The 19,634-nt window shown below is 50.5% G+C and overlaps 2 protein-coding genes across 2 annotated transcripts in view; one reads left to right on the top strand and one right to left on the bottom strand.

Moving 5' to 3' along the window:
• Positions 1 to 2,984: 2,984 nt before the first annotated feature.
• LOC138350832 (uncharacterized) lies at positions 2,985 to 3,521 on the bottom strand. The gene has a single exon (XM_069302271.1). It carries the CDS (start codon positions 3,519 to 3,521, stop codon positions 2,985 to 2,987), a length of 537 nt encoding a protein of 178 aa, XP_069158372.1.
• Positions 3,520 to 19,634, top strand: part of LOC138350833 (trichohyalin-like) — a 34,283-nt gene continuing 18,168 nt past the window's right edge. The window contains exon 1 of the mRNA XM_069302272.1: positions 3,520 to 3,596. Coding sequence (XP_069158373.1) covers positions 3,520 to 3,596 — 77 coding nt within the window. The remainder of the gene's footprint in view (positions 3,597 to 19,634) is intronic.

The following is a 19,634-nucleotide window of genomic DNA, read 5'->3' on the forward strand; positions in this document are numbered from 1 at the left end:
CCTCACCCAAGGTAATCACACCCCCCAGGTAAACCCACACCCCAGGTAATCCCTCACCCCAGGTAATTCCACACCCCAAGTAATTCCACACCCCAGGTAATCCAACACCCCAGGTAATCCCACTCTCTAGGTAATCCCACACCCCAGGTAATCCCACACCACAGGTAATCCCACACCCTAGGTAATCCTACACCCCTGATAATCCCACACCCCAGGTAATCCCTCACCCTAGGTAATCCCATATACCAGGTAATCCTACACCACAGGTAATCCTACACCACAGGTAATCCCATACCCCAGGTAATCCAACACCCCAGGTAATCCCACACCCCAGAGAATCCCACACCCTAGGTAATCATTCACCCCAGGTAATCACACCCCCAAGGTAAACCCACACCCCAGGTAATCCCTCACCCCAGGTAATCCAACACCCCCATGTAATCCCACACACCAGGTAATCCCTCACCCCAGGAATCCCACACCCCAAGTAATCAAACACCACAGATAATCCCACACCCCAGGTAATCCCACACCCAAGGAAATCACACTCTCAGGTAAACCCACACCCCAGGCAATCCCACACCCCAGGTAATCCAACACCCCACGTAATCCCACACCCCAGGTAATCCCTCACCCAAGGAAATCGCACTCCCAGGTAAACCCACACCCCAGGTAATCCCACACCCCAGGTAATCCAACACCCCAAGTAATCCCACACCCCAGGTAATCCAACACCCCCAAAGAATCCCACACCCCAGGTAATCCCACACCGCAGGTAATCCCTCACCCAAGGTAATCCCTCTCTCAGGTAATCCCTCACCCCAGGTAATCCAACACCCCAGGTAATCCCTCACCCCAGGCAATCCCTGACCCCAGGTAATCCAACACGCCAGGTAATCCCTCACCCCAGGTAATCCATCACCCCCATGTAATCCCACACACCAGGTAATCCCTCACCCCAGGAATCCAACACCCCAAGTAATCAAACACCACAGATAATCCCACACCCCAGGTAATCCCACACCCAAGGAAATCACACTCTCAGGTAAACCCACACCCCAGGTAATCCCACACCCCAAGTAATCCAAAACCCCACGTAATCCCACACCCCAGTTAATCCCACGCCCTAGTTAATCCCACTCCCCAGGTAATCCCACACCACCGTTAATCCCACACCCCAGATAATCCCTCACTCTAGATAATTCCACTCCCCAGGTAATCCCACACCCCAGTTAATCCCACACCCAAGGTAATACCTCACCCCAGATAATCCCACACTACAGGTAATCCCACACCCCAGGTAATCCCACACCACAAGTAATCCCACATCTCAGGTATCTGGGGTATAGGATTATCTGGGGTGTGGGATTACCTGGGGTATGGGATTACCTGGGGTGTGGGATTATCTGGGGTGTGGGATTATCTAGGGTGTTAATCCCACACCCTAGGTAATCCCACACCCAGTTAATCGCACACACCAGTTAATCTCACACCCCAGGTAATCCCTCACCCCAGATAATCCCACTCCCAAGGTAATCCCACACCCCAAGTAATCCCACACTCCAGGTAATCCCACACCTCAGGTAATTCCAAACCCCAGGTAATCCCACACCCCAGTTAAACCAACACCCTAGTTAATCCCACTCCCCAGTTAATCAGACACCCCAGGCAATCCCACACCTCAGTTAATCCCACACCCCAGGTAATCCCTCACCCCAGGTAATCCCACACCCCATGTAATCCCACACCCCAGGTAATCTCTCACCCCAGGTAACCCCATACCCCAGGTAATCCTACACCCCAGGTAATCCCACACCCCAGGTAATCCCTCATCTTAGGTAATCCCACACCCCATGTAATCCCACACCCCAGGTAATCCCACACCCCAGGTAATCCCTCACCCCAAGTAATCCCATGCCCCATATAATGCTTTACCTCAGGTAATCCCACACCCTATGTAATCACACACCCCAGGTAATCCCTCACCCCAGGTAATCCCACATCTCAGGTAATCCCACACCCCAGGTAATCCCACACCTCATGTAATCTCACACTCCAGGTAATCCCTCACCCCAGCTAATTCCACACCCCTTCAGCTAATCACACACCACAGGTAATCCCATACCCCAGGTAATCCCACACCCCAGATAATCCCACACCCCAGTTAATCCCACATCCAGGTAATCCCACACCCTAGTTAATCCCACTCCCCAGGTAATCCCACACCCCAGATAATCCCACACCCTAGGTAATCCCACAACCCAGGTAATCCCATACCCCAGGTAATTCCACATCCCAGGTAATCCCACATCCCAGGTAATCCCACAACCCAGGTAATCCCTCACCCCAGGCAGTGACACACCCCAGGTAATCCCACAACCCAGGTAATCCCTCACCCCAGGCAGTGACACACCCCAGGTAATCCCACAACCCAGGTAATCCCTCACCCCAGGCAGTGACACACCCCAGGTAATCCCACAACCCAGGTAATCCCTCACCCCAGGCAGTGACACACCCCAGGTAATTTACTCTTCATCAACACGACACTATGGTACAGAGATGAGCTCTCATGCATCCTAAACCCATTTTAGATCTAAAATCATTCAGAAATTATATTAACCCACACATGGAATACTGGAAATACTCTAGAAACTATACAATAATACATGAGGAGGGGAGGGAAGGCACAGGAAGAGGGGCCAAGGGGGTGATAAGAAGGGTTCAGAGGTGGCAAAGGGGTGACAAAAGGGTGACAAAAAGGGCCACGAGGTGCTAAGGTGGCCAAGGGATTTTAGGGATGACAAGGAGGGGTGGCGTCAAAGGTGTAAGTGGTAAACTTGTAACATGAGGTTACATGAGTATTGAGCCCACGGAGGTATTCATGGCTGTCACGGAAATATACATGGCTGCCAGGGAGGTATTCATGGCTGCCAGGGAGGTATTCATGGGTGCCAGGGAGGTATTCATGGGTGCCAGGGAGGTATTCATGGCTGTAAGGGTGCCAAGGAAGTATACATGGCTGCCAGGGAGGTATTCATGGGTGCCAGGGAGGTATTCATGGCTGCCAAGGAAGTATACATGGCTGCCAGGGAGGTATTCATGACTGCCAAGGAAGTATACATGGTTGCCAGGGAGGAATTCATGGCTGCCAGGGAGGTATTCATGGCTGCCAAGGAAGTATAAATGACTGCCAGGGAGGTATTCATGGCTGCCAAGGAAGTATTCATGGCTGCCAAGGAAGTATTCATGGCTGCCAGGGAGGTATTCATGGCTGCCAGGGAGGTATTCATGACTGCCAGGGAAGTATTCATGGGTGCCAGGGAGGTATTCATGGCTGCTAGGGAGATATTCATGACTGCCAGGGAGGAATTCATGGCTACCAGGGAGGTATTCATGGCTGCCAGGGAGGTATTCATGACTGCCAGGGAGGTATTCATGGCTGCCAGGGAGGTATTCATGTCTGCCAGGGAGGTATTCATAGCTGCCAGGGAGGTATTCATAGCTGCCAATGAGGTATTCATGGGTACCACGGAGGTATTCATAGCTGCCAAGGAGGTATTCATGGGTACCTTTAAGCGTGATCGCCTTTTGTCTCCGTAATGGTTTGTAAATCTATATTTTTTAAGAAGATCGCGAAGGAACTTGGAATGATTATCACTACAAGTTGTTCTCCCCCACAATGAACATTAAATTAATCCACCGGTGATTTAATTCTGTCGTGTAATGCTGCAGTGCAATATTGCAAACAAGTCACACTGTAAAGGAAGAAAGTGGAGGTCAAAGCAGGTTGGGCTGGGAGGTGGGAGTTGCATAATTGAGTGTGGACGAGGGAGCAGATCAGAGAGTGTGAGGTCAATACTCCCTGTTGCTAGTAGAGCAGCTGAGGGCCCACACACACACACGCACACGCACACGCTCACACACACACACACACACACACACACACACACACACACACACACACACACACGCACGCACGCACACACACACACACACACACACACACACACACACACGCACGCACGCACGCACACACACACACACACACACACACACACACACACACACACAAAGGGAGGTATACACACACACACACACACAGGGGGCCTGGTAGCCTGGTGGATAGCGCGCAGGACTCGTAATTCTGTGGCGCGGGTTCGATTCCCGCACCTGGCAGAAACAAATGGGCAAAGTTTCTTTCACCCTGAATGCTCCTGTTACCTAACAGTAAATAGGTACCTTGGAGTTAGACAGCTGTCACGGGCTGCTTCCTGGGGTGTGTGTGTGTGGTGTGGAGAAACAAAAGTAGTAAACAGTTGATTGACAGTTGAGAGGCGGGCCGAAAGAGCAAAGCTCAACCCCCGCAAAACACAACTAGGTGAAAACAACTAGGTGTAACACACACACACGAACACGCACACGCACAAACACGCACACGCACAACCCCCGCAAGCCAGGGAGGTACTAAAGCAACAGGAAACAGCGAGTAACGGTGAGGCGGGAGACATCAGAGTGGCGAGATGTCACCAACGGAGTCCCACAGGGCTCAGTACTTGGACCCATTCTGTTTCTAATATATGTGAACGATCTTCCGGAGGGTATAAACTCATTCCTCTCAATGTTTGTTGATGATGCAAAAATTATGAGAAGAATCAAGACAGATGAAGATAGACAGAGACTACAGGACGACCTGGACAAACTGGAGGAATGGTCTAGAAAATGGCTGCTAAATTTTAACTCAGGAAAGTGTAAGGTAATGAATTTAGGCGAAGGGAGCAGGAGGCTGAACACAAGGTACCATCTGGGAGGTGAAATCCTACAAGAATCAAATAGAGAGAAAGATCTGGGAGTTGATATCACACCGAACCTGTCCCCAGAGGCCCACATCAAAGGAATATCATCAGCGGCATGTGCTAGACTGGCCAACATAAGAACTGCCTTTAGAAACTTGTGTAAGGAATCTTTCAGGACCTTGTATACCACTTATGTAAGACCAATCCTGGAATATGCAGCTCCAGCCTGGAGTCCATACCTAGTTAAACACAAGACAAAGTTAGAGAAGATCCCGCGGTATGCCACCAGGCTCGTCCCGGAACTGAGAGGAATGAGCTACGTAGAAAGGCTAAAGGAGCTGAACCTCACGTCCCTGGAAAACAGAGGAGTAAGGGAAGACATGATAACCGCCTACAAAATTCTCAGGGGAATTGACAGGGTGGACAAAGACAAACTCTTTAGCGCGGGTGGGAAACGAACAAGGGGACACAGGTGGAAACTTATTACCCAGATGAGCCACAGAGACGTTAGAAAGAATTTTTTCAGTGTCAGAGTAGTTAAGAAATGGAATGCACTAGGAAGTGATGTGGTGGAGGCTGACTCCATACACAGTTTTAAATGTAAATATGATAGAGCCCAGTAGGCTCAGGAATCTGTACACCAGTTATTGACAGTTGAGAGGCGGAGCCAAAGCTCAACCCCCGCAAGCACAAATAGGTGAGTATATATAGGTGAGTACACACACACACACACACACACACACACACACACACACACACACACACACACACACACACACACACACACACACACACACACACACACACACACACACACTCTCACACACACACACACACACACTCACACACACACACACACATACACATTAGCTCACAGAATGAGAGCGAAACTGCTGGTCATGGGGGACCTAAATCATTGAGAGATAAATTGGGAATCAAGGAATCCCCATGGAGGGGAAGAAACGTGGGGAGCAAAGTAAGTAGATGTTATAGACAGGAATTTCCTAACACAACATGTAAAGGAAGACACAAGGGAAAGAGGAGAAGATGCACCGAGCCTATTAGACCTGATTTTCACCCAGAACGGTTGGGTGACATCGAGAATATGGAACATGATATACCTATAGGGGCCTGCGACCATTGTGTCCTAGTCTTTGACTACATGATGGAATTCAAACTTGTGACCAAGTGACAAGAGGTATGGGAAAGGAGAGTTGACTACAGGAAAAGGGACTATAGGAGGATGAGGGATTATCGGGGAGAAGTGCAGAAGAAGAAGTAGCCATATAAGAAGGAAGATGTCGGTAAATGACCAAGTGACAAGACTAAGGAAAACAGAAGGGGCATATACAGAAAGTGACAAGGAAATCTACGAGGCACTGAATGCCAGTTTCCATGGAGTGTTCACAACCGAGCCTGAGCAGCTCCCATTGTTAGAAGAGATTACCCTAGATAAAAGACTATCAGATATAGAGATGACAGCAGAGGATGTAATGAAACAGTTGACAACACTGGATGCAACTAAAGTGGTTGGACCAGACAAGTATCACCGTGGATACTAAAAGAGGCAGCGCAGGCCCTCAGCGTGCCTCTGGCAAGGATCTTTAATGAATCACTTATGTTGGGAAAATTGCCCAGTTGCTGGAAGAGGGCAAATGTTGTACCGATTTTCAAGAAAGGTGATAGGGAGGAGGCACTTAACTATAGATCTGTATCACTGACAAGCATCCCGTGGAAAATACTTGAAAGGATAATTAGGCTACGACTGGTTGCACACCTGGAGAACGTTACGTTTGTAAACAAACATCAACATTGGTTCTGGAAAGGGAAATCTTGCCTAACAAACCTTTTGGAATTCTATAATAAAATGACGAGGATAAGACAGGACAGAGAGTTAGGGGGGTAGAAATAGCCTAAGCTACTCTATCCCTTTGAGATGTATTTTTCTTATCTCAATAAACATACTTGAACTTGACAGGTCAGGGAAGGTTAGGCAGATTGCATATTTCTGGACTGCCAGAAAGCCTTTGATACAGTACCGCACATGAGACTGCTGTTCAAACTCGGGAAGCAGGCGGATGTGGGAGGAAAGGTCCTAGCATGGATAAGGAACTACCTAACAGGAAGGAGCCAAAGAGTTACGGTAAGGGACGAGAAGTCGGACTGGCGAACAGTAACGAGTGGAGTACCTCAAGGATCGGTGCTGGGACCAATTCTATTTCTAATATATGTCAATGACATGTTTACAGGAGTAGAATCCTACATGTCGATGTTTGCGGATGACACAAGGTTGATGAGAAGAGTTGTGACAGATGAGGATTGCAGGATCCTCCAAGAGTACTTGAACAGGTTGCAGAGATGGTCAGAGAAATGGCTACTGGAGTTCAACACGAGCAAATGTAAAGATATGGAAATGGGACTAGGTGATAGGAGACCAGAGGGACAGTACACAATGAAGGGGAACTGCCTACCTGTGACGATGTGAGAAAGAGATCTGGGCGTGGACATAGCGCCTAATCTATTTCCTGAGGCACATATAAATAGGATAACGACAGCAGCGTACTCTACGCTGGCAAAAGTTAGAACATCATTCAGAAACCTAAGTAAGGAAGCATTTAGAGCGCTTTATACTGCCTACGTGAGGCCAGTCTTAGAATATGCCGCCTCATCATGGAGTCCCCATCTGAAGAAACACATACGGCAACTGGCAAAGGTCCTGAAGTTTGCAACGAGACTCGTCCCAGCGTTACGAGGGATGGGGTATGAAGAGCGCCTGAAGGAACTGAGCCTTACGACACTAGAAAAAAGAAGGAAGAGGAGGGACATGATAGGAACGCATAAAATACTCAGGGGGGATTGACAGAGTGGACATAGACGAAATGTTCACACAGAATAGTAACAGATCGAGGGGACATGGATGGAAGCTTGAAACTCTGATGAGTCACAGAGATGTTAGGAAGTTTTCTTTTAGCGTGAGAGTAGTGGGAAAATTAAGGATCACTTAAGGAACAGGTTGTGGAAGCAAATTCAATTCATAATTTTAAAACTAGGTATGATAGGGAAATAGTACCGGAGTCATTGCTGTAAACAACCAATGGCTCGAAAGGCGGGATCCAAGAGCCAACGCTCGATCCTGCAGACACAAATAGGTGAGTACAGACGTTTGTGACCTATCGAGAGGGACCTCTGGCATGAGGGAGCGAACTAGGTCACCTTTACACGCCGCCTGAGCCAATCACATACCCCCGGAGAGGCCTCCAGAGACTTGAGGAGGAATGATCACTACTCCCCTTAACTCGACCACGGAGGGCAGGAGGCAGGAGCAGACATCCAGCAGCAGCAGATATGCAGCAGACTACACCACAGCGATTGGTAATCATTGAGGCAGTCTTGGTTATTGCAGTGATCTGCTGCAGTGAAGGAGAGGCCGTGGGACACTGTCAAGCAGAGTGGGTGGGATAAGTGTGTGTTAGTGGGTGTTGTGACGGGTTGGTGGTGTTGTGACGGGTTGGTGGTGTTGTGACGGGTTGGTGGTGTTGTGACGGGTTGGTGGTGTTGTGACGGGTTGGTGGTGTTGTGACGGGTTGGTGGTGTTGTGACGGGTTGGTGGTGTTGTGACGGGTTGGTGGTGTTGTGACGGGTTGGTGTTGTGACGGGTTGGTGGTGTTGTGACGGGTTGGTGGTGTTGTGACGGGTTGGTGGTGTTGTGACGGGTTGGTGTTGGTGGTGTTGTGACGGGTTCGTGTTGGTGGGGTTGTGACGGGTTGGTGTTGGTGGTGTTGTGACGGGTTGGTGGTGTTGTGACGGGTTGGTGTTGGTGGTGTTGTGACGGGTTCGTGTTGGTGGGGTTGTGACGGGTTGGTGTTGGTGGTGTTGTGACGGGTTGGTGTTGGTGGGGTTGTGAGGGGTTGTGACGGGTTGGTGTTGTTGTGACGGGTTGGTGTTGGTGGGATTGTGACGGGTTGGTGTTGTTGTGACGGGTTGGTGTTGTTGTGACGGGTTGGTGTTGTTGTGACGGGTTGGAGTTGTTGTGACGGGTTGGTGTTGGGGTGTTGTGACGGGTTGGTGTTGGTGGTGTTGTGACGGGTTGGTGTTGGTGGTGTTGTGACGGGTTGGTGTTGGTGGTGTTGTGACGGGTTGGTGTTGGTGGTGTTGTGACGGGTTGGTGTTGTTGTGACGGGTTGGTGTTGGGGTGTTGTGACGGGTTGGTGTTGGGGTGTTGTGACGGGTTGGTGTTGGTGGGGTTGTGAGGGGTTGTGACGGGTTGGTGTTGTTGTGACGGGTTGGTGTTGGTGGGATTGTGACGGGTTGGTGTTGTTGTGACGGGTTGGTGGTGTTGTGACGGGTTGGTGGTGTTGTGACGGGTTGGTGTTGGGGTGTTGTGACGGGTTGGTGGTGTTGTGACGGGTTGGTGTTGGGGTGTTGTGACGGGTTGGTGTTGTTGTGACGGGTTGGTGTTGGTGGTGTTGTGACGGGTTGGTGTTGGGGTGTTGTGACGGGTTGGTGTTGGTGGTGTTGTGACGGGTTGGTGTTGGTGGTGTTGTGACGGGTTGGTGTTGGTGGTGTTGTGACGGGTTGGTGTTGGTGGTGTTGTGACGGGTTGGTGTTGGTGGTGTTGTGACGGGTTGGTGTTGGTGGTGTTGTGACGGGTTGGTGTTGTTGTGACGGGTTGGTGGTGTTGTGACGGGTTGGTGTTGTTGTGACGGGTTGGTGTTGTTGTGACGGGTTGGTGTTGTTGTGACGGGTTGGTGTTGGGGTGTTGTGACGGGTTGGTGTTGGTGGGATTGTGACGGGTTGGTGTTGTTGTGACGGGTTGGTGTTGGTGGGATTGTGACGGGTTGGTGTTGGTGGGATTGTGACGGGTTGGTGTTGTTGTGACGGGTTGGTGGTGTTGTGACGGGTTGGTGTTGGTGGTGTTGTGACGGGTTGGTGTTGGTGGGGTTGTGACGGGTTGGTGTTGTTGTGACGGGTTGGTGTTGTTGTGACGGGTTGGTGTTGGTGGTGTTGTGACGGGTTGGTGGTGTTGTGACGGGTTGGTGTTGGTGGTGTTGTGACGGGTTGGTGTTGGTGGGGTTGTGACGGGTTGGTGGTGTTGTGACGGGTTGGTGGTGTTGTGACGGGTTGGTGTTGGTGGTGTTGTGACGGGTTGGTGTTGGTGGGGTTGTGACGGGTTGGTGGTGTTGTGACGGGTTGGTGTTGGTGGGGTTGTGACGGGTTGGTGGTGTTGTGACGGGTTGGTGTTGGTGGGGTTGTGACGGGTTGGTGTTGGTGGTGTTGTGACGGGTTGGTGTTGGTGGGGTTGTGACGGGTTGGTGTTGGGGTGTTGTGACGGGTTGGTGTTGGTGGGGTTGTGACGGGTTGGTGTTGGTGGGGTTGTGACGGGTTGGTGTTGGTGGTGTTGTGACGGGTTGGTGTTGGTGGGGTTGTGACGGGTTGGTGGTGTTGTGACGGGTTGGTGTTGGTGGTGTTGTGACGGGTTGGTGTTGGTGGGGTTGTGACGGGTTGGTGGTGTTGTGACGGGTTGGTGTTGGTGGGGTTGTGACGGGTTGGTGTTGGTGGTGTTGTGACGGGTTGGTGTTGGTGGTGTTGTGACGGGTTGGTGTTGGTGGGGTTGTGACGGGTTGGTGTTGGTGGGGTTGTGACGGGTTGGTGTTGGTGGGGTTGTGACGGGTTGGTGTTGGTGGGGTTGTGACGGGTTGGTGTTGGTGGTGTTGTGACGGGTTGGTGTTGGTGGGGTTGTGACGGGTTGGTGGTGTTGTGACGGGTTGGTGTTGGTGGTGTTGTGACGGGTTGGTGTTGGTGGGGTTGTGACGGGTTGGTGGTGTTGTGACGGGTTGGTGTTGGTGGGGTTGTGACGGGTTGGTGTTGTTGTGACGGGTTGGTGGTGTTGTGACGGGTTGGTGTTGGTGGGGTTGTGACGGGTTGGTGGTGTTGTGACGGGTTAGTGGTGTTGTGAGGGGTTGGTGTTGTTGTGACGGGTTGGTGTTGGTGGTGTTGTGACGGGTTGGTGGTGTTGTGACGGGTTGGTGTTGGTGGTGTTGTGACGGGTTGGTGGTGTTGTGACGGGTTGGTGTTGGTGGTGTTGTGACGGGTTGGTGGTGTTGTGACGGGTTGGTGGTGTTGTGACGGGTTGGTGTTGGTGGTGTTGTGACGGGTTGGTGGTGTTGTGACGGGTTAGTGGTGTTGTGAGGGGTTGGTGTTGTTGTGACGGGTTGGTGTTGGTGGGGTTGTGAGGGGTTGGTGTTGGGGGAACACACTCTCTACTCAACCCTGCTACTAGAGACCACTGAGAACCCTGCTACTAGAGACCACTGAGAACCCTGCTACTAGAGACCACTGAGAACCCTGCTACTACACACCACTGAGAACCCTGCTACTAGAGACCACAGAGAACCCTGCTACTAGAGACCACTGAGAACCCTGCTACTAGAGACCACTGAGAACCCTGCTACTAGAGACCACTGAGAACCCTGCTACTACACACCACTGAGAACCCTGCTACTAGAGACCACAGAGAACCCTGCTACTATAGACCACTGAGAACCCTGCTACTAGAGACCACTGAGAACCCTGCTACTAGAGACCACTGAGAACCCTGCTACTAGAGACCACTGAGAACCCTGCTACTACACACCACTGAGAACCCTGCTACTAGAGACTACTGAGAACCCTGCTACTAGAGACTACTGAGAACCCTGCTACTAGAGACCACTGAGAACCCTGCTACTAGAGACTACTGAGAACCCTGCTACTAGAGACCACTGAGAACCCTGCTACTAGAGACCACTGAGAACCCTGCTACTAGAGACCACTGAGAACCCTGCTACTACACACCACTGAGAACCCTGCTACTAGAGACTACTGAGAACCCTGCTACTAGAGACTACTGAGAACCCTGCTACTAGAGACCACTGAGAACCCTGCTACTAGAGACCACAGAGAACCCTGCTACTAGAGACCACTGAGAACCCTGCTACTAGAGACTACTGAGAACCCTGCTACTAGAGACTACTGAGAACCCTGCTACTAGAGACCACTGAGAACCCTGCTACTAGAGACCACAGAGAACCCTGCTACTAGAGACCACTGAGAACCCTGCTACTACACACCACTGAGAACCCTGCTACTAGAGACCACTGAGAACCCTGCTACTAGAGACCACTGAGAACCCTGCTACTAGAGACCACTGAGAACCCTGCTACTAGAGACCACTGAGAACCCTGCTACTAGAGACCACTGAGAACCCTGCTACTAGAGACCACTGAGAACCCTGCTACTAGAGACCACTGAGAACCCTGCTACTAGAGACTACTGAGAACCCTGCTACTAGAGACTACTGAGAACCCTGCTACTAGAGACCACTGAGAACCCTGCTACTAGAGACCACAGAGAACCCTGCTACTAGAGACCACTGAGAACCCTGCTACTAGAGACTACTGAGAACCCTGCTACTAGAGACTACTGAGAACCCTGCTACTAGAGACCACTGAGAACCCTGCTACTAGAGACAACAGAGAACCCTGCTACTAGAGACCACTGAGAACCCTGCCACTACACACCACTGAGAACCCTGCTACTAGAGACTACTGAGAACCCTGCTACTAGAGACCACTGAGAACCCTGCTACTAGAGACCACTGAGAACCCTGCTACTAGAGACCACTGAGAACCCTGCTACTAGAGACCACTGAGAACCCTGCTACTAGAGACCACTGAGAACCCTGCTACTAGAGACCACTGAGAACCCTGCTACTAGAGACTACTGAGAACCCTGCTACTAGAGACTACTGAGAACCCTGCTACTAGAGACCACTGAGAACCCTGCTACTAGAGACCACAGAGAACCCTGCTACTAGAGACCACTGAGAACCCTGCTACTACACACCACTGAGAACCCTGCTACTAGAGACCACTGAGAACCCTGCTACTAGAGACCACTGAGAACCCTGCTACTAGAGACCACTGAGAACCCTGCTACTAGAGACCACTGAGAACCCTGCTACTAGAGACCACTGAGAACCCTGCTACTAGAGACCACTGAGAACCCTGCTACTAGAGACCACTGAGAACCCTGCTACTAGAGACTACTGAGAACCCTGCTACTAGAGACCACAGAGAACCCTGCTGCTAGAGACTACTGAGAACCCTGCTACTAGAGACCACTGAGAACCCTGCTACTAGAGACCACTGAGAACCCTGCCTTTTGAGACCACTGAGAACCTTGCTACTAGAGACCACAGAGAACCCTGCTACTAGAGACCACAAAGAACCCTGCTACTAGAGCCCACTGAGAATCACTGCTACTAGAAACCCCTGAGAACCCTGCTACTAGAGACCACAGAGAACCCTGCTACTAGAGGCCACAGAGAACCCTGCTACTAGAGACCACAGAGAACCCTGCTACTAGAGACCACTGAGAACCCTGCTACTGGAGACCACAGAGGACCCTGCTACTAGAGACCACTGAGAACCCTGCTACTAGAGACCACAGAGAACCCTGCTACTAGAGACCACTGAGAACCTTGCTACTAGAGACCACTGAAAACCCTGCAACTAGAGACCACTGAGAACCCTGCTACTAGAGACCACAGAGAATCTTGCTACTAGAGACCACAGAGAATCTTGCTACTAGATACCACTGAGAACCCCGCTACTAGAGACCACTGAAAACCTTGGTACTTGAGACCACTGAGAACCTTGCTACTAGAAACCACTGTGAACCCCGCTACTAGAGGCCACAGAAAACCCTGCTACTAGAGACCACAGAAAACCCTGCTACTAGAGATCACTGAGAACCCTGCTACTGGAGACCACTGAGAACCCTGCTCCAAGGAGTGCCGGACCAACCGGGCTGTGGTGGGTATGTGGGCCTGCGGGCCGCTCCAAGCAACAGCCTGGTGGACCAAACTCTCACAAGTCGAGCCTGGCCTCGGGCCGGGCTTGGGGAGTAGACGAACTCCCAGAACCCCATCAACCAGGTATCAACCAGAGACCACCGAGAACCCTACTACTAGAGACCACTGAGAACCTTGCTAATAGAGACCAAGGAGAACCCTACTACTAGAGACCACTCAGAACCCTGCTACTGGAGACCACTCAGAACCCTGCTACTAGAGACCACTGAGAACCCTGCTACTAGAGACCACTGAGAACCCTGCTACTAGAGACCACTGAGAACCTTGGTACTAGAGACCACTCAGAACCCTGCTACTAGAGACCACTGAGAACCTTGCTACTAGAGTCCACTGAGAACCCTGCTACTAGAGACCACTGAGAACCCCGCTATTAGAGACCACTGAGAACCTTGCTACTAGAGACCACTGAGAACCTTGGTACTAGAGACCACTGAGAACCCCGCTACTACACACCACTGAGAACCCTGCTACTAGAGACCACAGAGAACCCAGCTACTAGAGACCAAAGAGAATCCTGCTACTAGAGATCACTGAGAACCCTTCTACTAGAGACCACTGAGAACCCTGCTACTAGAGACCACTGAGAACCCTGCTACTAGAGACTACTGAGAACCCTGCTACTAGAGACCACTGAGAACTCTGCTACTAGAGTCCACAGAGAACCCTGCTACTAGAGACCTCTGAGAACCTTGCTACTAGAGACCACAGAGAACCCTGCTACTAGAGACCACAGAGAACCCTGCTACTAGAGACCACAGAGAACCCTGCTACTAGAGACCACAGAGAACCCTGCTACTAGAGACCACTGAGAACCCTGCTACTAGAGACCACAGAGAACCCTGCTACTAGAGACCACAGAAAACACTGCTACTAGAGACCACAGAGAACCCTGCTACTAGAGACCACTGAGAACCCTGCTACTAGAGACCACTGAGAACCCTGCTACTAGAGATCACTGAGAACCTTGCTAGTAGAGAACACTGAGGACCTTGCTATTAGTGACCACTGAGAACCTTGCTACTAGAGACCACTGAGAACCCTACTACTAGAGACTTCTGAGAACCCTACTACTAGAGACCACAGAGAACCCTGCTACTAGAGACCACTGAGAACCCTGCAACTAGAGATCACTGAGAACATTGCTAGTAGAGAACACTGAGAACCTTGCTATTAGTGACCACTGAGAACCTTGCTACTAGAGACCACTGAGAACCCTGCTACTAGAGACCACTGAGAACCCTACTACTAGAGACCACTGAGAACCTTGCTACTAGAGACCACTGAGAACCTTGCTACTAGAGACCACTGAGAACCCTACTACTAGAGACTTCTGAGAACCCTACTACTAGAGACCACAGAGAACCCTGCTACTAGAGACCACTGAGAACCTTGCTACTAGAGACCACTGAGAATCTTGCTACTAGAGACCACTGAGAACCCTGCTACTAGAGACCACTGAGAACCCTGCTACTAGAGACCACTGAGAACCCTGCTACTAGAGACCACTGAGAACCCTGCTACTAGAGACCACTGAGAACCCTGCTACTAGAGACCACTGAGAACCCTGCTACTAGAGACCACTGAGAACCCTGCTACTAGAGACTACTGAGAACCCTGCTGCTAGAGACTACTGAGAACCCTGCTACTAGAGACCACTGAGAACCCTGCTACTAGAGACCACAGAGAACCCTGCTACTAGAGACCACTGAGAACCCTGCTACTACACACCACTGAGAACCCTGCTACTAGAGACCACTGAGAACCCTGCTTCTAGAGACCACTGAGAACCCTGCTACTAGAGACCACTGAGAACCCTGCTACTAGAGACCACTGAGAACCCTGCTACTAGAGACCACTGAGAACCCTGCTACTAGAGACCACTGAGAACCCTGCTACTAGAGACCACTGAGAACCCTGCTACTAGAGACTACTGAGAACCCTGCTACTAGAGACCACAGAGAACCCTGCTGCTAGAGACTACTGAGAACCCTGCTACTAGAGACCACTGAGAACCCTGCTACTAGAGACCACTGAGAACCCTGCCTTTTGAGACCACTGAGAACCTTGCTACTAGAGACCACAGAGAACCCTGCTACTAGAGACCACAAAGAACCCTGCTACTAGAGCCCACTGAGAATCACTGCTACTAGAAACCCCTGAGAACCCTGCTACTAGAGACCACAGAGAACCCTGCTACTAGAGACCACAGAGAACCCTGCTACTAGAGACCACAGAGAACCCTGCTACTAGAGACCACTGAGAACCCTGCTACTGGAGACCACAGAGGACCCTGCTACTAGAGACCACTGAGAACCCTGCTACTAGAGACCACAGAGAACCCTGCTACTAGAGACCACTGAGAACCTTGCTACTAGAGACCACTGAAAACCCTGCAACTAGAGACCACTGAGAACCCTGCTACTAGAGACCACAGAGAATCTTGGTACTAGAGACCACAGAGAATCTTGCTACTAGAGACCACTGAGAATTCCGCTACTAGAGACCACTGAAAACCTTGGTACTTGAGACCACTGAGAACCTTGCTACTAGAGACCACTATGAACCCCGCTACTAGAGGCCACAGAAAACCCTGCTACTAGAGACCACAGAAAACCCTGCTACTAGAGGTCACTGAGAACCCTGCTACTGGAGACCACTGAGAACCCTGCTCCAAGGAGTGCCGGACCAACCGGGCTGTGGTGGGTATGTGGGCCTGCGGGCCGCTCCAAGCAACAGCCTGGTGGACCAAACTCTCACAAGTCGAGCCTGGCCTCGGGCCGGGCTTGGGGAGTAGACGAACTCCCAGAACCCCATCAACCAGGTATCAACCAGAGACCACCGAGAACCCTACTACTAGAGACCACTGAGAACCTTGCTAATAGAGACCAAGGAGAACCCTACTACTAGAGACCACTCAGAACCCTGCTACTGGAGACCACTCAGAACCCTGCTACTAGAGACCACTGAGAACCCTGCTACTAGAGACCACTGAGAACCCTGCTACTAGAGACCACTGAGAACCTTGGTACTAGAGACCACTCAGAACCCTGCTACTAGAGACCACTGAGAACCTTGCTACTAGAGTCCACTGAGAACCCTGCTACTAGAGACCACTGAGAACCCCGCTATTAGAGACCACTGAGAACCTTGCTACTAGAGACCACTGAGAACCTTGGTACTAGAGACCACTGAGAACCCCGCTACTACACACCACTGAGAACCCTGCTACTAGAGACCACAGAGAACCCAGCTACTAGAGACCAAAGAGAATCCTGCTACTAGAGATCACTGAGAACCCTTCTACTAGAGACCACTGAGAACCCTGCTACTAGAGACCACTGAGAACCCTGCTACTAGAGACTACTGAGAACCCTGCTACTAGAGACCACTGAGAACTCTGCTACTAGAGTCCACAGAGAACCCTGCTACTAGAGACCTCTGAGAACCTTGCTACTAGAGACCACAGAGAACCCTGCTACTAGAGACCACAGAGAACCCTGCTACTAGAGACCACAGAGAACCCTGCTACTAGAGACCACAGAGAACCCTGCTACTAGAGACCACTGAGAACCCTGCTACTAGAGACCACAGAGAACCCTGCTACTAGAGACCACAGAAAACACTGCTACTAGAGACCACAGAGAACCCTGCTACTAGAGACCACTGAGAACCCTGCTACTAGAGACCACTGAGAACCCTGCTACTAGAGATCACTGAGAACCTTGCTAGTAGAGAACACTGAGAACCTTGCTATTAGTGACCACTGAGAACCTTGCTACTAGAGACCACTGAGAACCCTGCTACTAGAGACCACTGAGAACCCTACTACTAGAGACCACTGAGAACCTTGCTACTAGAGACCACTGAGAACCTTGCTACTAGAGACCACTGAGAACCCTACTACTAGAGACTTCTGAGAACCCTACTACTAGAGACCACAGAGAACCCTGCTACTAGAGACCACTGAGAACCCTGCAACTAGAGATCACTGAGAACATTGCTAGTAGAGAACACTGAGAACCTTGCTATTAGTGACCACTGAGAACCTTGCTACTAGAGACCACTGAGAACCCTGCTACTAGAGACCACTGAGAACCCTACTACTAGAGACCACTGAGAACCTTGCTACTAGAGACCACTGAGAACCTTGCTACTAGAGACCACTGAGAACCCTACTACTAGAGACTTCTGAGAACCCTACTACTAGAGACCACAGAGAACCCTGCTACTAGAGACCACTGAGAACCTTGCTACTAGAGACCACTGAGAATCTTGCTACTAGAGACCACAGAGAATCCTGTTACTAGAGACCACAGAGGACCGTGCTACTAGAGACCACTGAGAACCTTGCTACTAGAGACCACTGAGAACCTTGCTACTAGAGACCACTGAGAATCTTGCTACTAGAGACCACAGAGAATCCTGTTACTAGAGACCACAGAGGACCGTGCTACTAGAGACCACTGAGAACCTTGCTACTAGAGACCACTGAGAACCTTGCTACTAGAGACCACTGAGAACCCTGCTACTAGAAACCGCAGAGAACTAATGGGTCAGCCTGACAGCAGCGACCTCATCATTTTCATTTGCAATCAGTTTCGAATATTTTTTCCATTAAATTCCAACATATCGGCAAACAATCTCTATCCTGCGAATGAGACTGAAGCCCAGCAGTTGTCTCTCCAACTAGGCTGTTTACACAGTCACCAACTTGGCTGTTTACACAGTCACCAACTAGGCTGTTTACACAGTCACCAACTAGGCTGTTTACACAGTCACCACCTAGGCTGTTTACAGTCACCAACTAGGCTGTTTACACAGTCACCAACTAGACTGTTTACACAGTCACCAACTAGACTGATTACACAGTCACCAACTAGGCTGTTTACACAGTCACCAACTAGGCTGTTTACACAGTCACCAACTAGGCTGTTTACACAGTCACCAACTAGGCTGTTTACACAGTCACCAACTAGGCTGTTTACACAGTCACCACCTAGGCTGTTTACAGTCACCAACTAGGCTGTTTACACAGTCACCAACTAAGCTGTTTACACAGTCACCAACTAGGCTGTTTACACAGTCACCAACTTGGCTGTTTACACAGTCACCAACTTGGCTGTTTACACAGTCACCAACTTGGCTGTTTACACAGTCACCAACTTGGCTGTTTACACAGTCACCAACTAGGCTGTTTAGACAGTCACCAACTAGGCTGTTTACAGTCACCAAATAGGCTGTTTACACAGTCACCAACTAGGCTGTTTACACAGTCACCAACTAGGCTGTTTACACAGTCACCAACTAGGCTGTTTACACAGTCACCAACTTGGCTGTTTACACAGTCACCAACTAGGCTGTTTACAGTCACCAACTAGGCTGTTTACACAGTCACCAACTAGGCTGTTTACACAGTCACCAACTAGGCTGTTTACACAGTCACCAACTTGGCTGTTTACACAGTCACCAACTTGGCTGTTTACACAGTCACCAACTAGGCTGTTTACACAGTCACCAACTAGGCTGTTTACAGTCACCAACTAGGCTGTTTACACAGTCACCAACTAGGCTGTTTACACAGTCACCAACTTGGCTGTTTACACAGTCACCAACTAGGCTGTTTACACAGTCACCAACTAGGCTGTTTACAGTCACCAACTAGGCTGTTTACACAGTCACCAACTAGGCTGTTTACACAGTCACCAACTAGGCTGTTTACACAGTCACCAACTAGGCTGTTTACACAGTCACCAACTAGGCTGTTTACACAGTCACCAACTAGGCTGTTTACACAGTCACCAACTAGGCTGTTTACACAGTCACCAACTAGGCTGTTTACACAGTCACCAACTAGGCTGTTTACACAGTCACCAACTAGGCTGTTTACACAGTCACAAACTAGGCTGTTTACACAGTCACCAACTAGG

The sequence above is a fragment of the Procambarus clarkii genome, chromosome 47, assembly GCF_040958095.1.
Source record: "Procambarus clarkii isolate CNS0578487 chromosome 47, FALCON_Pclarkii_2.0, whole genome shotgun sequence".
Lineage (NCBI taxonomy): Eukaryota > Metazoa > Arthropoda > Malacostraca > Decapoda > Cambaridae > Procambarus > Procambarus clarkii.

Bases quoted from the DNA above. Each gene is read 5' to 3' on its own strand.
- LOC138350832 (XM_069302271.1), bottom strand. From the start codon at position 3,521: ATGAATACCTCATTGGCAGCTATGAATACCTCCCTGGCAGCTATGAAT.